Source organism: Corapipo altera, unplaced genomic scaffold (assembly GCF_003945725.1).
Source record: "Corapipo altera isolate COAL_440 unplaced genomic scaffold, ASM394572v1 61167, whole genome shotgun sequence".
Classification (NCBI taxonomy): domain Eukaryota; kingdom Metazoa; phylum Chordata; class Aves; order Passeriformes; family Pipridae; genus Corapipo; species Corapipo altera.
The window spans coordinates 2,219,100-2,239,984 of NW_020884949.1; the positions used below are offsets into that span (position 1 = coordinate 2,219,100).

Consider the following 20,885-nt stretch of genomic DNA (forward strand, 5'->3'; position numbering starts at 1 on the left):
CAAAGAGAACTCTGAAAAAGCAGACAAGTCAAAAGAAGAGTGAATTAGAAAGATTAAATAACATGCAGATAAGAATTAAAATAAAAACACAGAGAGACGCTTGGAAGGATTAGCGGCAGTGAAATGATGGAAAGGGCATGTGGGCTATGAGAGCACTTGCAATGTGGTTATTCCTCACAAGAGGAATTTGGGTATCAGAGGATAAAGGCAGCTCACCCACCTTCCATGTTTTGAGATGCTGTTGGAAGAGCTTATCATGCTGTAAGAAAGAGCTATAGCTTGGCACAAATATGTAGCCTTGAATCCCTATTATATCCCACATCTACACACAATGGTCCAAAGGAACAAAATGCTCACTATGCTGATCCAAAGGGACAGGCAGAAGGAACAATCTCATTGAGAGAGTTTATCATTCTGCAACTACTAGATGCATAAAAGCTGTGAAAGCACTAATGTATTAACCTTGAGAGACCAAATTTTTCCTGTGCAAACCATAAGGTAGGGAAAACCTTTCAAGTCAAACAGTAATTTCTAGGTTTCTTCCAAATTCTGGGTGCTAAGAAGTCTCTTTTATGTAGCACAACCAAACCAGGTTTGTCTTAGAAGATGCCTGTTTCCTAAATGCCAGCTACTTTTGGCTTTTTGTATAATTACAAAGTCCTGACATAAGTAGTCTAGACAATTAGGTTGGTCCTTCCCAGTTAAAGGTGTGGGACTGATATCTCATGCAGCACAGCTCTGCTGTTCTGCTCCTTACTTCTCTACTAACCCAGTTCCTGTCCATCAGAAAATAGAGCACAAAGTGGGGAAACAGAGGCGAACCCTCTTGATCTCTGGGTTTCCTCTGTGTACTTATAAATATACACATATGTGTGTATAATTCCACACATTTAGTGGAAGAAATGTATCTGTATTGTTCTTTGCTTCAAAATAAACGATTTTTTTCTGCTCAAAAATATTCCCATTACAGATTACATAAGTTCAGATCACTATGCCAAGCAAATCATCTTACACAGATATTCTTTTTTCTCCTTGTTTGATACATTTTAAACTACCTTTTTTTCAGCTAGTCTACTCTGTCTAAATGTCTGCTTTTCCAGGTTAAGTTCTCTGATCATAACTTTTCAGACAATGGGGATTTCTTAAATTATCTGATCAAAGTAAAAATGCTGTTCTGCAAAGTAGCAGACAAGGATTGGGAATACTTACTCTGCTACTGTATAACTAGTAAATTTGCTTTTAATAGGTTTGCAAGTAAAAAGAACATAAAGTTCTGCAGAGAATTAGTTTACCCGAATTGAATAATGAGGCTGTTGCCAGATTAGAGGGACAACTCCTCTCCTCTTCTTGGACTACCCCCACATCTTCAGTGTTGTCACCCCAGGACCACATGAATAAGTGAAATGCTCTGGCATCTTCTTGCAACCTCCTAGTGAAGACACTATACACCTGAAAACTGCCCATTTTCAGTACCGCCTGGCTGCGTTTCATGCAGCAGCTACTTCAGCAATATGAGAAATCCACTTTTCTTGTAAACAGATTATAACAAAATATAGGGAAAAACCAGATTTATTGTGGTTTTTTTTTCATTTGCAATGCATCAGCTATACAGAGATACACAGGAATAAACAGAGCTAAACAGAGAGTGATACAAACAGATATACAGAGATACTACATTGACTCAGAAACACATAAAAAATTCTGAAATGCTGAAGTTTTTAAGCAGGAAACAGTTTTATGTCTGTGGGTACTGTTCAAATACTTAAGATCAATCAGGAAAATGTCCATCACCTTATAAAAGCATCAAATCACTTTCCAGAGTAATTGCCAGTATGATGCGCCCCAGTGATTCACCCACAATGCATCAACTCAGGTCCATGATGCTTCTCAATTCAACAGATATGAGCGGGCCAGAAACTTTCAACAATGCTCAAGTACTGCTTTTTGGGGCTTCAGAGTGTTCTCTGGTGCATAAAATTGTTCAGCCAGAAGCTAAAAGGCTTTTCAGCTTCATTTTCCGACAGAGACTGTTTCAGATGTATTCACAGATGTAAAAATACTGCTCTCTTAATTTCATATGAGACAAACCAGTAATTACACCTGTTGCCTTAACACATCTACTTTTGTTTTGTCTTTTATTGATGCCTTCTTGTACAAGACAAGAAGTTAGCCCTGTCTGACAACGAGCCTTTTCTAATGAGTACAAAGAAGGGTAAGCTGTAGTTCCAATAACATATCAAGGAGAACAGGTGCTGAATATTAGTAGGTATACCTATTCTTCTTGATTGTATACGACAAAGTTCTAGGTTAACATGTTGGAAAGTTTTTGATTGCAGTTATGAAACAAGCTCACATTAGAATGTACATACCCAGGACTGAACATGCAAAATGAAGTGCCCATTTTGCATTTTGGACTACATAGATTTCACAAAGGTGTGATCTCAATCACTTGTAAGCCATTTACATGACACTGATCAGTTTCCTGAAAATTTTTGCTTAGCGGGAAAATCTCAAGAGTCATGCCTAGTCTTAGTGGGTGGGTATCTTGGTTTACTGACAATTGTCCTAGGAGGTGGGACCTACAATGGAATAGAAACTCATCCCCCTAAATTATGAAGTTTTTTTAAATTACGAGGCATTCCACTAGAATATGAAAATTAATAACAATTTTACGAAAAACAAAGAACAAACCAGAACAAAACAACAACCAAACAATAACAGAAAAAAATTGACACCCAAAATGCAACGCAGTCCAAACGTGGTCACATGATCACGATGTAGGTGGGGCAGAGCTGCAGCTGCACGAGTGGCACCAACTGTGGTGGCAGCCATGCAGGAACGGTGACTCTGGGCAGAGATGCTGGCGGCAGTGGCAGCAGTGGCAGCAGCAGTGAAGCAGGTCCCCATGGAGGTTGGCAGCGGGCAGGTGGTGGCAGCAAAGCAGGTACCTGTGGCAACTGGCAGCAGGCGGGCGGTGGCAGCAAAGCAGATCCCCACAGCTACAACGGGCGGGTGACAAACTCCTCTGAGCCACAGCCCCAGGACAAAGAGAGACAGTTCCTGTCTCATCAGCCGCTTCTATCCTTCTTAAACTCTCACAGTATCTGTGATTCAGATTATATATATATTTACATGCAAGTTCCAAATGACTCTCCAATCAACTTTTTCCTTTTCCACTACTCCTAATGCCAGTGCTGGGATGCAGCAGGAAATGAAGGAGACCACAAGAGTCCTCCACAGTCTCTCATTTCAACTGAAATTGAAATTGCTCACTGTGTTGCAGGACTCCAGTGCCACTAGCAGAATCAGGAGGCAATTCTAAATGTGAGCATTGCTAAGTCAAAAAAACCCTATAAAAATCCTTATGTCTCCTGGGGATATTGAGAGTTTACAAAGGAAGAAGGCTGTTGGGAGGGGAAGTGATTTTAAGCAGAGGTGACCTATGAATATGACCTATGAATAAGTTTAAGAGACAAGAAAAAAATTAGTTTCTCTGAATTTGTTCAATGGTAGTTGAAATAGATTAAGTGTATTGACCATAAAGATCAGTAAATGTTCTGGGTATTGCAGTATTTGGAACTCTCATATAATTTATACAGGGTCAATGGGGAGACACCTGAAAGAACTAGCAGGAATTGAAAAACGGAGAACCACTGATGATGCTTCAACAGAGATGTGAAAATTGTTAGGGACTACTGCCAAGAAGATTTACTCTGAACATCCAAGATACTTGACATGTAGATGAACATACAGACATGCTTTTTTGTCAAAGGGTAAAAATACAGAATACTGACAAAAACTAAAACGGTTACCCTTTTTAACTGTAAAAAGAATTAAGATAGCTAAGGAGACAAGCAGAATTTGAGGCTAAGATGGCAACAGAAGATGAATATGGAAAGTATCTACAGTTTATAATTTTTTAATAATATTTCCTTTTGTTTCTAAAGCTAAAATAAATGACATTCTGATTCTAAGAAGACTTTCAACTCAGTGGCTACTGTGCATGCAAAGGAAGGAAATAAAGAAGCCTGAACTTAATATCTGGAGAGACACAGGAGTTACGAAGACATAGGTTCCACAGTGAATCATGACATTTCTCTGAAAGCTAGGCAAAGACCTAAAAGCAAGACCCATACAGAAGAGATTTCAGAAGGACTGAAAGAGGAAAGAGCTACAGCTGTCCCACTAACCCTGATAGATACTGAAGGAAACACCAAAACCTGTCCTAAAGAAAATGTTGAGGAGCAGTGGAAGCATTTTAAGGTTTTGCCATTGATCTAATAGTTTATGAACTTGGGATTTTGCAATGATATAAAACTACTTGAGTCAATCATTAAAAATAATTTTAAAGGCCAACATGACTATTAGTAGTGAATCATAAGAACTGATAGGTTTTTCCATATAGGAATAAAAATCTAAGGCTGAAGCTGAGACGAATCATAGAATCAAAAAGAACAATTGAGGGACATATTTTATTTTGCAAAAATACTTGTCATGCTAGCAAGATAGAGCATCATAGAATAGGCCAAAATATTTAATACTACAGAATATCCTACAAACCATTTAAGGATATAATTTTCTTTACATATATTTTTCATATTATAAAACGAACACAGATACAATATAAAATAGGCCAAGAGTAGTTTGAAATGTATCAAATACAGATTTGTCAATATTTATATGTATTAACTAGGGAAATACTGAAGATGCCAGACAAGTTTAGAATAAAAATGAAGCTTTATTTCTAAATTAATATTAAAATTTAATAGTAACATTGCTGCAATTTAAACCAGAACTCAAAAATAAAAGAGCTGTATATTCAGTGTTGCAGATCTGAATCACAGATTCATAGAGTGGTTTGGGTTGGAAAGGACCTGAAGGATCATTTTGTTCCTTGAACACTTGAACAATTCCAGTGATGAGGCATTCACAGCTTCTCTGGGCAACCTGTTCTGTGCCTCACCACCCTCACAGTGAAGCTTTCTTCCTAGTATCTAATTTAAATCTACCATCTTTCAGTTTAAAGCTGTTACCTCCTGTACTTTCCCTATCTGAAGGGGAAAAACATCTGCTAACATCAGGAGTGCCAGATCTTGATACTTGGTCTTCTAGTAGGGTCAGCTGTTGGAGGTGCCCTAAGAGACTCTTACGACTGGTGGAAGAGACTTAATGAGGAGAGATCGGAGGAAGAAGAAAATATCTCACAGTGCATTTATGCTGTCATGCACAAGATATGATTATCATAACCACAAGAGTGTCTGTTTCCAGTGTTTTACTTGGTTGTGCAATTGTTCTCTTGTTGGCATAATGTGTTTTATTATGAGAATATATGATTCCCTTCTCTGTACCCCTGCTACCTTTTGTCCTATTGGTTCTATACAAACCCTTTCCCTATTTGTCCATGTTTAGATAGGTTCCGCCCCTTGTTGCTCTTTTGAGTACTCCTCCCAATCTCCTCCCTAAGTTCTAGAAAGCTCCCTGCTTTCTGTTTATAAGCCTGCATCCGTGTTCAATAAAGGGCCATTTTTTGTCACACCATGACTTGCATGCAGAGTGGTCCTTCTGGGTCTTGCATAAGGGGGGTTACAGCTCTCCCCCCGTCAGTCAGCCTGCTTCTTCTCAGCTGTGAGAATATCTTGCTGGACTTTCCACCATTGTGTGTAGACCGGAGTATGGTCTGACTACATGGTTTGAATTGCTGCACATGGCTGTGTGACTCTGCTTCTTCTCTCCTTTATTCCCAGGAGCTGCATTAGACCTTCCCGTACATGTTATTAAAGAAACTGTGTCAGGTATCAACAACAACAATCAAAGAAATAGCTAAGGAACATTAGCAGAAGACTAGCAATGCGGTTAAAATATTAGAGACAAAGATGTACATGAAATGAAGGGAAATTAACCTCCAGTAAATTGACTCAATTTTTCATAACAGTTCAACTTAGACTCTTCCCAGTACTTTGTCATAAGGAGGGTTCTCTCACTTCAGGAATACATTTTGAAACCTGAACTATCCTAGGTTAATGGCTGAATCTGTACTGTTATCATTACAGCCAAAAAACCCCATAGCTGGATAAAAATACTCAAAACTACATTAAGACGATTAAACATTTTGTGGAGCTAAGTTGCAACTGGTTTTGTGAGAAACTATGTTTAGTCAGATTAGAAGAGCAGGAACAGAATTACTGGTATAAAATGCAAGAAGAAATGTACTCATTACTGTGCAGCTGTGGGTAAAAACAGGACTTTAGTACTGTCTACAGCTAAGGTTCCCTGAAGCTTCAGGCACACTTTCAATACTTGTAATATTCCAAATCTCTTCACTATTCTGCCTACAATATTCTGTACTGGCTACAACAGTCTATTTCTTGACTCCCACTAAATCTCAACTAGAAAGTTTCAAGTAAAAATATTTTCACTGTGGAGGACATGAGTTAGAGTATGTGTTTGTCTGTATAATATGAAACTGCTTACAGTGGGCTGGGGAGAACTCGTTGCCTGAAATACTGTTTAACATGACAAGACTTGAATTTGTTTACTGGGATGCCTATGTTCATTTGTTAGTGTGGAGATAAAATCAAGCAAAAAACAACATTTGAGGGTGTACTTAAAAATTGTGTTACAGACAAGAACTTTTCCATCTGAAACACAAGTCTGATGAAAAAAACCCCACAAATCCATAATAATTCAAACTGAAGAAACACAGAGAAAGAGCAAGGTAAAATGATGTGCAAGTCGTGTTAAAAATGTGGTTCTAGACTAGAAGAAAAAAATCATGCTCAGCTTTTGAGCCTAAGGCCATCTTCCAATACTGCCTTCAAATATGTCTGGTATGTATTTCCATATTACCATTCTCGCTGTATTTTATATTCTGAATGATGGGAGAAGAGAGGGTGTTTCAAAAGGAGGTGTTAGCTAAAAAATTAAGTGTCTTTTGAAATATAAATACCTATAAATAATGACCTAAATATCAGAAGCAACAAAGTAACATTTTTCAAGAAATAAGCAAAACCAAACCAAACCGAAGACTTTTATTTGACCTAAATAACTAGAGAAATCTGGGGCTTCGGGTCAGAGTCTTAAAAAGCATTAGGAAATATTTAAAAAAAAAATGCATGGTGCTTAGTAGTGAGTGGTAAATTTGTTTTATCAGTTTAAATTAAACTAATTAGAGTAATGACATATATAGATAGATGAAATACAGTTCTGACAAGACTGATAGCTGCCTGACCCAGAAAATGTTCTTCCTTTTTGATACGTATACTTTACATGTTGGAAATAAAAAACATATTCTCCTTGGTTTCCTGTTTGAAATACCACATCATTCTTTTATGTTTGTTTATTTGTTCTGTTTTGTTTTAGCTTACAAAACTTTGAAGCAATATGGTGTAAACAAGTATTTTCAGATAGCCTTCTTTTATTTCTAAGGCTAATAAAGGTTTATTTGTACGTTTAGAAGTATCATTCTCATCTGCACAGGTGTTAAACCCATGGTTTTGTTAAACATTGAGATTTCTATTTGAATGTTGTTTGAAGTCTTCCTGTGATCTTTCTGCTAGGTTCTGCTTCAACTTAAACGAACATAGCTCAGAGAGAATTCAATGTGCAGAATGACTAATTTTGTTGTAAAACTGTTTATGGTGAACTGATTTGAATTAACTCTAGAATAATCTCACTCTGCCTGTTGCAGCAGAGCCATATACTGCCTTCTCATCCCAGATGTCCTTCAACCCCAAGACAATGAGTATTTCTGCATCTAAACAGCCTAAACTCCTTTGATCCTTTTATAAGCAAATCTACTTGCTGGTTGGATAAAAAGGAGGTGAATTAGACCAATTTGGAAATTACAGTGTAATGACAGAATTTTAATGTAAGGAAAGCTTATGCTGGTTTACGTGAAAGAAGAATCAGGAGGCTTGCCAGCATGTTATTTGGGACTACTCAATGCACACATCATAAAAACACAGTACAAGGCATATTGAGGCTTGTGTACACCTCTCCCAGACAATGAGCATCCATGTACTGTTCTACTTGCGAGATTACTTTCTGTAGGGAATATGTCTACACAAACAACAAATTTCTGGTCTTTCTTTTTCTTGAAAAGGAAAATCTGATCACTTGTGAAAATAACTGTCATTTAAAGATATCAGAGTAGTTCAGTATTTTGACAAATAACAATTTCTTTTGAACAGAATATTGTAGTTCTCTATACCTATTTGCTTTGTGAAAAGAGTATTAATTTTAACAGAAAACACTGCTTACCTGAAAAGCTGCTTATTCTATGTTTTGACTGTAATGTGAAAATAAAAAGTGACACATAAGGCACAGGTATATATTGAAATACTTCTGTAGTCTTTTTTACTCACTGGGGAAGAACTAAATTCATGTTTTATTCTCTTGATTCCTGCTCATTGAGTAAACCCATTATTTACAAGAAAGCAGACCTTTTAAAGAGCTTCCATTTTAGCACATTTCTTCTTTAATTTAAAGATGTCATTTCAAAAATTCTGACACATAAGCTTCCTCCAGACCTTGATCCATTTGAGCTTTGCTACCTGATGGTTTTGCTTTTAGGTGGTAGAAGCTAATAATTTAGATTTACTTACAGGGATCAAAGTAGGCTGACCTATCTGTCATTTTCTATCTTGAATTTTTTTTTCCTATGACTATCTTTGGCTTTTTCTGGTCCTGAAATGTCATTTATCTGACAGGATTCATCAAAAACAACCTCCAGTGGTTCAGAGGTTATTCTGGCTATTTTCTCAAATACTTTAGATATAATTCCAAGCCCCCAATCATTTGAAAGCACCCATTTTATCTCAGTACTTTTAATTTGTATTCTTCCTGTTCTATTCAGCAAAAGTTGTACTGTCAAACACCTGGCTGCAAACTTTTTTGGGAAAGTTGAATACCGGTGGCCAAAACCTCAATGGTGTGAAGAAGTGCCTTTTGAAATGAAACCCAAAAGTACGCTACATAAAGGTATGGCTCACTATACACCAAAAGATTTCTTTTGCTTGTTTGTTTCATGGAACGTAAAGACTTGTTCTGAAATCATCCTGCTGGTATTATTTTAATTAAAAAAAAGACATTTTAGATAGCGTTAAGCACCCAAAAATGCAGTGACGGGGCTACTCATCCAGTATGCTGTAATGAGAAAACATTTTTTTTTAATTTTAAAAATACGAGAGTGGCAAACGCCCATATCTGGCGGGTTCTGCCTGGCCGTGCTCTGCATTTTGCGCCCACCGCTGCCGAAGCGCAGAGCCGGTGACGAGGCCGGTTATTTTCTGCAGCGTTTACTGTACCTTCACGAGCAAATCCGACTGAACCTTCCGTCCACAAGGTTGCCGCGGCTTGGGGACGATGTCTGCCCGGCCGGGGACCCACTTCACGTTCCCACCTTCACACAGGGTCTGGGTGTACCCCGACCCCAAAGGAGACCGCAGATATCACAGCGCAGACACCCCCTAGCCTCGCTCTCCGCGGAGACCTCCGGAGCCGTTTGCCCTCCAAGCCTCTCGTACGGTGCAACTGTCTCCAATGCAGAAAATAGACGGGGAGGTGGGCAGGATAAGCCCCCTCCTGCTACGTCCTCATGTGCATTGCCGCACGTATACATAGCCGAGCCGCCGCTCCCCTTGCACCTCGCTTCGCGCTGCCCGCTGCCACCGAGGGTACAGCCAGGGTGGGGGGCCTAGGGAGGCAAAGTTTCCGCCCGGCTGGGCCAAGGTGAGGGTTTCGTCCTTCTTTTAGCTTCAACGTCAGCGCTGCAGCTCCAGCCTCCCTCGGTCGCGCCGCTCTGAGTGGAGGGCGGCGCGGTGGAACCCTGCGCTCGTTCCCGACGGCGGGCGCTCCGCTCCGGCCCGCCCAGCACCGGAGAGCAGGCGCCGGGCTCGCCACTGCCTCCGTCGCAGAAGAAGGATGGAGCCAGGCAAGGAGCCCCAGGTGACCACCGGGGGAAAGCCCAGCGAATCTGAGTCGGCAGTATCCTTCCAGGCCCGGCTGTGGAAGAACCTGCAGCTGGGGGGTAAGGGCCGGAGCGGCGGCGGGCGGGCAGGAACCGAGCGCCGCACTGCGGAGCCCCCCGCACCGCCGCCGACCAGCGGCAAGGGGGACCTGCCGCCCGGCGCAAAGTGGAGCGGCTTCAAGCGGCGGCGGCAAGTGCTGGACCGCGTCTTTTCGTCCTCCCAACCCAATCTCTGCTGCTCGGCCGCTGAGCCGCTAGAGCCGGACGGCGAGTCCGGCTCCGCCCTGCGCCGCCTGCGGGAGCACCTGCTTCCCCAGGGCAAGGGGCCGCCACCCGGCCGCCACCCAGTGCCGGTCGCCGGCGATGAGGGGCAGGCGAGTGGGAAGGAGGGGCGCCGGCCTGGGGCACACCTGTCCCACCAGAAGAGCTCTTCGTTGCCCAGCACCGCTTGCCTGGAGCAGCTGCTGCAGGGCTCGCCCACTGTCGGCAGGAGACAGGAGCAGCGGGCGGAGGACGGCGACGGTGGCGCGGTGAGTGTTGGGCCCCGCAGCCCTTCGTGGGGCTGCCCTGGTGGTTTTGTCCGTACTGGGCCGGGGTGGAGGGGCCAGGCGGGAGGGAAGGTCCCGGGGAGGGCAGGCGAGACGAGGCAAGGCGAAGCGGGAAGGGCGGCCGGCCGCTGGGGAAGGGAGCTGAGGAGAAAGAGGTGAGAGGACGGACAGCGTTTGGTCTCAGACCCCTGCCCGCTCGCTCGCCAGTGGGGATGTCCTTCGCCTGAGAGGGGGAACGGCCCGGGGTCCGCCCGGTCGGAGCCCTGCACGCTGTGATAGGCCGTGTGGCTGAGCCATCCCGAGCTGCGGGTGCAGCGCTGCCAGGAGTGCTTGTGCACCGAAGCAGGAGCTACGTCCCTAAGACATTCCTTTTTATAAACTGTGCAGAGGAAAGTTGGTTGGACGGGGAGTTGGGGTTCCCTCACTCTCACGCCTTTCCCCAGAGCCACCTCTCACCTCTCTGAGGGCTCTCTCTGCCGGTGTCTGCTCTTGACACATACAGCACGGCTTTTCCTCAGGCGGCCTCTGCTTTTTTTTGTCTGCTTATCCAAATTTGAATTATTATGTCTTATAATTTCTGCAGAAAACCTAAACGATAGTCACTAGTACACATTTAATAGATGATAGATAATTAATTGGTAGACCATACTGGGTATTATCACATGCAGCTGGTCTCTTCAGTCTGATAAGATAGTCATTCTTCCCTGGTTGTCGAGGGAAGGCGGTGAACAAAGCTCTTCCGACTGTTAGTTTTGAAATAGGTGGTGAAGCTAATGTTCATAGGGGCTGCTGAATCTTGGCATAAATTTCCTGCAATAAAAGTGCAAAGCATATGAGTATTTCTGGAGTTTGTGTAATTCGAAGCAGTCATCCACTTTTCTTCAGGAATAATTGACTAATACCTATTGTTATAAATTGTCTTCTGGCATAATTAGGGAGAAATGAGTAGCTGAAGTAAAAGGCACGCTCTCTGTGTTGTCAAAAATAAATACATTTGGCTGCATACCTGTGCTTGGGGTCTAGAGTGGTAGTAGTTCTGTGATGATTTGCAAGTGTCCCTTGATGTCAGTGGGACTTTCATGTCTGGCTACAGAGTTCAGAGGAGTTCATCTTTACAAACACGGGACCTAAATTTATGTCTGAATCTCACAGGGTTACTTTGGTGATAATCATCATCCTGACTGGAAACCACAGTGGTTGTTCCTTGTTTATTGCTTGTAAATGTTTTACATCGTTGCTTATTGATGTGGGATTATCATGACAGGTGTCTGCTAAGTGGGAATTTCTCTGCAGTAGTTAGTCCCTTCCTCCCCACACCCCGGCTCACAAAAATGTGTTGCACATTTTAGTATTATTTTTTAAGACTACAAAATATTATTCTGCTTTAAAGACTATGACATCTAACAAATAAACAAATATGAAAATGTAGGATTTTCTTTACACAGAATATGCTGAGTTGGAAGGGACCCACAAGGATCATCAAGTCCAACCCTTAGCACTGCACAGGACCATCCCCAAGAGTTACACCATGTGCCTGAGAGTATCATCCAAATGCTTCTTGAACTCTGTTAGGCTTAATGCTGTGACCACTTCCCTGGGGAGCCTGTTCCAGTGCCCAACCACCCTCGGGGTGAAGAACCTTTTTCTTATATCCAACTTAAACCTCCCCTGACACAACTTCAGGCCATTCCCTTAGGTCCTGTCATTGGTCACTACAGAGAAGAGATCAGTGCCTGCCCCTCCTCTTCCCTTCACAGGGAAGTTGTGGACTGCAATGAGGTCTCCCCTCAGTCTCCTCTTCCAGGCTGAGCACATCAAGTGACCTCAGCTGCTCCTTATACAGCTTCCTCTCAAGGCCCTTCCCCCTCTTTGTTGCCCTCCTTTGGACACTCTCTAACAGCTTAATATACTTTTTACACTGTGCCCAAAACTGCCACAATATTCAAGGCAAGGCCCCACCAGTGCAGAGCAGAGCGGAACAATCTGGTCCCTTGCTTCGCTGGTGATGCTTTGCCTGATGCCCCTCAGGACAGGGTTGGCCCTCCTGGCTGCCAGGGCACTGCTGACTCATATTCAACTGGCCATCAACCAGGATCTTCAGGTCCCTTTCCACAGAGCTGCTTTCCAGCATCTCATTCCCCAGTCTGTCTGTACATTCAGGGTTGCCCCAATCCAGGTGCAGAATCTGCCACTTTCCCTTTTTGAACTTCATATGGTCAGTGACTACCCAGTCCTCTAATTTCTGCTGTTGTGTTCAGCAAAGAAACGACATGTTTATTTACAAAACCTGTCAATTGCTGTTTAGTTGTGAGGGCACTGGTCTTGTTTTGAACAAGATACAGTCAACATTTGGAAAGAATACTGCTAAATCAAATCAAAGTGGTACCCAGGCTTTCTAACACTTGTCTTTAATTAGCAGGATTATGGTCAATTCCTCCAAGCAGTTTCTAGTATTAATATGGGCTGTGCCTGCATACCAAACCTTCTGGTTTTGATATTAAATAAAGCTTGTTTATGTGTTTGTGGAGTTTGCCAGAGCTGCTGATCATGTTTGCTTTGGAGGGATGATTTGAAATAGAGTAGCTGCTCTTATATTGCATAATGAGCACATCCACTGCTCTTCTCATCTCTAGGGGTGTAATCTCACTCGATTTAATTCGGTGGCTTCACTGAGCCATGGGATAGTTGTGGAAATGAGACTGTGACTATATGCATTGTTGGTCTGTCTTCAGGTATGCCTGGTACTTTCCAGTGATCTGTTAACAGGGCAAGTACCTTCCATTGTGAGCAGCTGGAGTTTCTAGTTCAGTGCACTTCAGGAGTCAAGTCTTGCATGCTTACTTACAGTTCAGTATACTTCAGAAGTCAAGGCTGCACCCCAGGGCAGTAAGGTGCCTTACCTCAGTCATGGCATTTACACCTCTCTGAGGACTTGAGATTGCACATCTAGTAACATGAGTTTGGAATAACTTGCATTTTTAAATCCAAGTTTTACTTAGCACAGACTTTTCAGTGTTGTCTGGATTTTTATTGCCGAGCAACCTTACATGTCCAAAGATGAAAAAAATTCTATAAACTAACAGAATCACAAAAATGAGATTAAATTACCTAAACGTAAAACAACCTAAAATTTCAACTTCCTTTAAAATGTATTTAAAGTTTTATTGAACTACAGGGCAGGCAGATGCTACTGCTTCATTTGGATCTGTTGAATTTTTTAGCAAATCTGTAAACAAAAAGACCTGTTAGATATTTTAAGGGACATGGTTGGGAGAAATAAAATCCTACAATAAGTCAATTTTTTTGTGCTTTTAAGATGAAATAATACAGTTGTCATAAGTGAAAAGGCACACAGGTAGTGGATGAGAAGATTTACAATGTAAGTTGCCGTAGTCTGTGGATTTTATCTTGAAATGTAATTTTGGCATAATCAAACCATTTACATTTATTTTGAACTCATTAAGATGTGGTATAACACTATTGCATTGGGCATGGACAATCTAGCAAAGATCTAGTTTTCTTAGCATTGAATAAAGCTTCTGTTATAGTGAATAGGATTAATACCTGAGTTTGAGTAGAGGTGTACACTTAAAAGTGGAGTCTTATACAAACAATACCTATTATATTTTCACACTGAATATTGATCTAGTTCTTTGCTGAAGACTGAATACTTTGCAGAGCTGTCTGTGAATATTTTTGGGTAGGTGATCATAGCTATTTATTGGCAGAAAACTGAGTTTCCTTTTAAACGATAGCCAGAGCGTAAATGTGGGGTTTTAGGACAAAGAAATGAACACATGCAATTAAACATCGTCTTTTTCCAGCTTCCAAAGACCGTGACAGGTCTCCTTGGCCAAACCTTCTGTAACTCTCCATGTGGCATCCAGTTACTTTCATGTAACTGAGAGCTGCCAGATGTGTGCTGCATCTTTGAGGGAGTGAGAGGAGAACCATGGAAGCCTCCTGGGGTGTCCCATGGGCAGGAGATGACAAGAACCCTCCAAGGCAGCACTTCACAATGCTTGTGTCTGAGTGTGTTGCCATGCCCCAAGGCAGTGTGGTAAGGGTCCCTAATAATTTGCATCTTCTTGCCAGCTGGAGCTTGAATTTATCCAACAATGCCTGTGCCAGCATGGTCTTTCTCTTGAATGTGAGACACAGTTTTGCATGGAAAGTTTTATGCCACTTGCACTTTGTCATAGTAGTGTAGTGAAAACCAGGAGGCTGGAAATATCCTTGTTTCTTAAGATTTGCAGTAATAAAGACCCTACAGGTGTTTCACAGCCTTAATTGGAGAACATAGGTGTGGGCATATGTTATTTTGAATCAACAGTGAATATGAAGAGGGCTTACGGAGAGGATTCCTGAAGGGACATCCAGGCTTCAGTCTGGCTGCCACAGTGAGAACTCTTGTGGGCACTTTTCTCCAGTGGGTTTTCTTGCAAGATAATGCTCTGGTAACAACAAATCCTGTGACTTCTTAAAGTATGTTCAGGTTGATCGATTAAGTTGAAAGAGTGGACAAGTTCTTAACCCCTTCCCTCAATGTCTATTTTCAGTTTTGTGATTGCGTAAGTAAACTGGAGATGTGGCAGGGCTCAGGAGTTACCGCAGAGGGAAGAGTGAGGGCTGACTAGGGCTGCTTCTCAGTCTGTGGGTTCTTCGGCATAGTAAATCAAGAGTCATTAGTTTTGTGAACACAGACTATTTGTTTCATTAATAAGCATCCTGCAGCCCTGCATTTGTGGGTCTTCAAAGCCAGAGGTTGGAAAACAGTGGTCTAGATTATATAACAGACTGATGCAAGAGAGAGATTAGATCAAGTAAAAAAAAAAAGATATATATCCAGGTACAGGGTCTCTCCCATTCCTGCAATAATGTATAACTGTTGGTCAATACAGTTTGTGTAAGAAGGTGAGCTCCTCCATGAGAAGGATCTGCGGAATAAAGGGGAATTTAGTGGGCTGGGTTGTATGAGGAGAGGTTGCACTTTCAAGGCAAGGAGCATGGTGTTGTATTGAGATACTGGGAGAGAGAAAGGGAATAATGATGTAAAAGGAGCAGAGGTTGAGCTGTGAGGAAGTCTGAAGACAAGAGAATTATGAATTTGGTGTGAAGGGGGATGTAGAGCCAATGCAAAACAAACTGGCATACCATGCACATTTCTCTGCCTATACCAAGTAAATTTATGTGTGGCTTAGAGCCATTTGAGTCAGTGAAGTTACACAAGGGAAAACTTTGGCTTGTTGGTTATAATTGACATTTGTCACAGGTCACGATTGAGTAATTGATCCAGCAAGTGAAGGAAAAAGAACAAAACAAAGACAAATGGCTGAAAACATCAATGAAAAGTAACACAAGTAATATCACCCAAGAGAATCCTAATTGCTACTTTAGCTAATTGCACTGAGAAAGATGGCAGTGGTGAGGAAATCTGAAAACTGCTTACCTTTTCCTGTTATAATGCCGATACAAAATAGGAAGAGTTGGAGAGACTAATTTGCACAGGTATTTGGAGCATGATTTGAGAGCAGCATAATTCTGAAAATTAAGAGGGCAATATTTGAGACGACACCAGAAAGCTTGCTTTTAGGGATCTGGCCATTTACACACAGGGAATGGGTAGATAAATAAATGTCAGAAGACTGTGGAGCTAGTTAAATTAAGTAGAAATAGAAACCAGGAGTAAAAAGCTGTTGCTAATGTACATTTCTTTTTAAGAAAACTTTGCAGCTGATCAAAGCTGTTTCTCCAAGAGTTTAATTAGACAACTGATTTTATCAAGGGATGTTCTGCATTGCCCTATTTTGTTGTTATATTGATTTCTAATAAAAGATTTATCTTTCAGCAGCTTGAGATATGTTAATCTGTTTCCTGTGCTCTGTCAGCATCTGACCAGTCTGTCAACTTACAGTATTTTAGTACAGTGTATGTATATTACTGATATGGAAATCAAGATATGGTAAAACAGAATTGTAATTTCTACTTAATTAACTAGAGATCTGCAGAGTTTTCAAAGTGAGCTACATAATTTTTCAGAATTCGCCAGTTTGCATTTATTGTTATGTGAAATATTTAGATGTTTTAAAGTGAACTAGTAGCAGCAGTTGAGTTACTGTTTATCCGTGACCTCATTTAAACTTTATTTTCTCTCCCCCCCGAATTTAATGCTTATATATAAAGGTGTTCATTAATAATTATACTGAGGATAATAGATACGGATAGGAATTGCAGCAGTGCTTGCACTGAATAGTTAAAAAAAATGCATATTTTGTACCAACTGACTCTACTGTTTAGTGTTTAACTTTCAGTGTAGGGGTTCTATCTGGATTTCAAGTGAATGTGTCAAAACAGTTACTTCAGTGTAGTTCATGTGTATTTCATAACCTACTGACCTATGTTGAACTTTCAAAATTTAAAAATACAAACACTTAAACATGGTTATAACATTGCACTTTTTTTCCCCCAAGAAATGCTGGAAAATGTTCTTTCCCTCTTTTTGACATGTCAGATGTAGAAAATTACTAGTCATACCAGTAAGACCTATCATCAGTTTCTATATTATTGCAAAGAGAATTACTTTCCAATGTTTTAAAAAAAAAAGCAGTTTTAAAACTGTCAGTGTGTCATTTACTGTGGCAGCTGTATGGGTTGTTCAAAGTTAACTGATTTGTCTTGTGATATGGTGCTATCAAATTAATAGATTCAAAAGTCCTTTCTTCTTTTTTTTTTTTTTTTTTTTTTTTACTTCTTGAATGAATTTCTGGTCTTTGGCAAGGTGACTAAGAACTCACAATTGCTCTTAAGATGGAATTTGCCTTTTTCTCTCTAATCTTGCTATGCATCCTAGATCTCAGATATTACAAGTGTTTCCTTCTAGGGAATTTTAAGAGGTTAGCTATGTAAGCCCTGAAGCTGTTAAGTTTTAAAAAAAGAAATATTTTTCTCTTCCCATATAAAAGAAGGCAGAATTCCCCCCAGTTTTGTCTGTGGTAGACTTGATTTATCAAAATGGCAAATTAGATCACTTTTAGTTCAGTATGGAGTTTTGTTTTATGTGGAGTTTTGTTTATGTGTTGTGTTCAGGGTATGTTCCATTCAATGTATTTCTGTAATGGAGAACTGATGACAAACCATAGCAAGTGCACCAAAAAATGATCTGTCTAGATTTGTATGTTTTGAAGTCTTGTGGGGTAGGTGATTCATACCTTTCCACCAAGCCAGAGGTTTCATCTTTCAAAGGCTATGATATACCATCACTGTCAAAAAAATCTAGTTTTGAATGGTCCGGATTTGGTGTGAGTAGTGGGATCTGGGGAAAAAAGTATTGCAGTGCTGGGATTTTTGTCAGTAAAGGCACCTCATGTTTCATGAGTGATTTTTTTGGTGAGGAGGAAGACTATGTTTCATCAAGTCAAGTAATCACTGACTCATCTTTAGATGGTGAGCAGTCTTTTGTTCATTTGTGCTTGGATGTTGCTGATTTGATTTTCTATGTAGTCATTTGACCAAATAAAATCACAGAATCACAGAGAGGGTTGGATTGGGTTGGAAGGACCTGAAGGATTATCTTTTTTCCACCCTGCTGCCATGGGCAGGGACACCTTCCATCAGGTTGCTTCATCCTGGCCTTGGACACTTCCAGGGATGAGGAACCTGTTCCTGTGCCTCACCACCCTCACAGTGAAGAATTTCATCCTAATATATAATCTAAATTTACCTTCTTTCAGTTTAGAGCTATTGCCCCTTGTCCTATCATTGACCAAACAAAATTTGTAGTTTCACATTCTTAAGTGAGGTGATAAATATACACAGAATTCCTAAACCCTAAATTTTGATGGGTCTCCAGGGCAGGTGTTACGAGTAAGAGACATCACAGCAAGCAAATTTACAGGCAACAGAAAGAATCTTCTTCCTCTGCAAACTAGGGCATTGGCCATCAAACCTCCATATTCTTACAAGTCCTTGTATTAGCTCCTAAGCTAAGTTTGGAGTCTTATTACAATAGTTCACATTTAATAGGAAGAGGGTACAAAGGACATATTGCCAAGTAGTGATAAGTAAAACAACTAGTCAAAAAACAACACATTGTCAAAATTCCTGACATTAACACTGATCTACAGAACAAGGTTAATTTAATTGCTCCATCATAGTTCCTGTAGGAAAAGAGAAAGAGAACATGCCGTAACATAAACCCAGTGATTAAAAAGAAGGCCCTATCCATTCAGTGTGAATACAATGTTCTTTATCATGGGCATTGGTAGCTACCCATGAATAACTGCCCAAAGCACCTTGAACCACTGCTCCAATAGTGAATAAATCCATTAAAACTGGTTTTCTTGGGTGCTGCTTAAGCTTAATTGGATCTTTACCTTCCCTTTCACGAAAGGACCAATTAATCCCTTCACCCCTAGCCCACTCCTGTTACCCCCCGCCATCAGTAAAGAGGCTGCCATTATTTGATTGGATGAAACTAGTAAATAACTAGTAAATAACTGAACCACTGTTTTAAAACTCTTTGTGTGCTTTTGCCTGTGGCTTGACTAACGGCTTCTGCTTGGGTTAGTCCAGAAACAGTCTCCAAATTCGAAGTGAGAATACTTATGGGGTCTCCCATCTCCTCATCTAACTGATCTGGCAATAACTTCGGTATCTCAGTTCTGGTGTATGACACTGTTTTGGTAGGAGTTGGCTGACCATGACCATCATCTGTGGTTTCAGTTTTAATTAGGGGTCCAGATTCTACATCCTGCAGTTAGATTCTCTTTCTCTCATACACGTCCCAAAGCTCTGCCTAAAGCCTCTTAATATGATCATGCTTGGCAACAAGCAGGCCCTCTGCCTGCAGCCTCTTTTCCTTTTCCTAATCATGCTCAGCAACAAGCAACACCTTCTCCGGAAGCCTGCTTTCCCTCTCCAGGGGATCCAAACCCCCTGACCAATAGGCAGCCTTCAGGGTGATGGACCAGGGTTCACAACAATCATTTACTAGTAGGAAAACCCCTGTTTCCCAGTATCCCTGGGCTTCCCCTTCTGCAGCTTCTTTTTGCTCCACAGCAGTTGGTGCCTGCGCTTCTGCTGTTTATGCCTGCCCTTCTGCTATCTCTGCCTGCCCTTCTACAGCCTCTCCCTTTTTCACAGCTGGCTTTTTTTTCTGTTGCTTCTGAATCAAATCACCCTGTGGGTTTTCAGTGAGCCTTCTTAAATACCTCCACTGGCTATCCTCCAGTTCACTTTTTGAGAACGTCTAGAGTTTCCCAATTATAGGCTAACCAGATCTCCAACTGGAGCTGAGGGAGTAGCTGGAACAGCCTGAGGGCCCTCAGGACTTTCTCCCACTCAGGGGAAGAGATCCCAACTCTTTTGGTGTTCTTCTGTCCTCCCAGCCACTTGTGTACCAGTTTTTTGAGAGTAGCAGTGGGCAATTCATCCATCAGCTCCATAGAAGAGATCTCCTATTTTCTCCCTTCAACCCATAGTGTATTTCGCTAAGTTTCAAACTCCTTCCCTGACCTAGGCATTTTATATAAAGGGGGTGATTTTTCTTTCTCTTGCTCCGTTCGTCTAACTGCAGGCTTTTGTCTCTCTGTATTGAGGCTAACACCCATTCTCCTCCTATAATTCATCAATTCCCAGGCCACCTCTCCCCACATCAGAGGTCTTCCCTGAAGGGTTAATGCATCTTTACAATTGGTCTTGCAACTGAATTGCATACATTTTTAAGGAATTTGATAGTCACCAAATGAGTAGAGTCGTAAAATCAGCGTTAGTGATCAAATGCAGCGGGGATAGCTAATGCTGCACTAACTGGCAGTCATGCATTAGTTGAAGACAATCAATCTTCTGAATATTTTCTGTTGGAGGCCCCCCACTTGACATGGGGATACTTATGGGGTCTCCCCTTTCCTGGAGAGATAAACCCCTTGCCCAGTAGGCAGCCGTCTGGGTGAGGGACCTGGGTTCACCCTGGAGCAGGATCATTTACCAGTAGGAAAACCCCTGGTCCCTAGTTTCCGTGGGCTTCCTCTTGTGATAGGAGGATCCTGTTCCCACCAGTTAAAACATACTCTGTTTTTAACTCCTGGGGTCGCTTACCATACTTCTCTTGGAGTTTTACTAAATTCTCAGCTGAATACGGCAATGACTTAGTTATTTCCTTCTTCTCATCCTCCTTACCCTCCATTACTTCCATTTTAATTAGAGGTCACATTGCCACTCATTTTCTGTGCACGGTCTCCTCGTGCTCATCTAATTCCTTACTGGGTACAGGGACAGAGGGCTTAGTGTTTTGTTAGTCACTCTCTCTAAAAGTTTTGCAGCCTTTCACTTGCTAATTGCTGCTGCAATTTCTCAACTAATTCCTTAACTGA

The 20,885-nt window shown here is 41.4% G+C and overlaps 1 protein-coding gene across 12 annotated transcripts in view; it reads left to right on the forward strand.

The window, feature by feature from the left end:
- Positions 1 to 9,842: 9,842 nt before the first annotated feature.
- MCTP1 (multiple C2 and transmembrane domain containing 1) overlaps positions 9,843 to 20,885 on the forward strand; it is a 185,627-nt gene continuing 174,584 nt past the window's right edge. For all 12 annotated transcript variants that reach the window (XR_003530831.1, XM_027662940.1, XM_027662942.1 and 9 more), the window contains exon 1: positions 9,843 to 10,497. Coding sequence is in view for 11 of the 12 variants with exons in the window: in XM_027662940.1 (XP_027518741.1) it covers positions 9,922 to 10,497 (576 nt within the window). In the remaining variant the exon portion in view is untranslated. The remainder of the gene's footprint in view (positions 10,498 to 20,885) is intronic.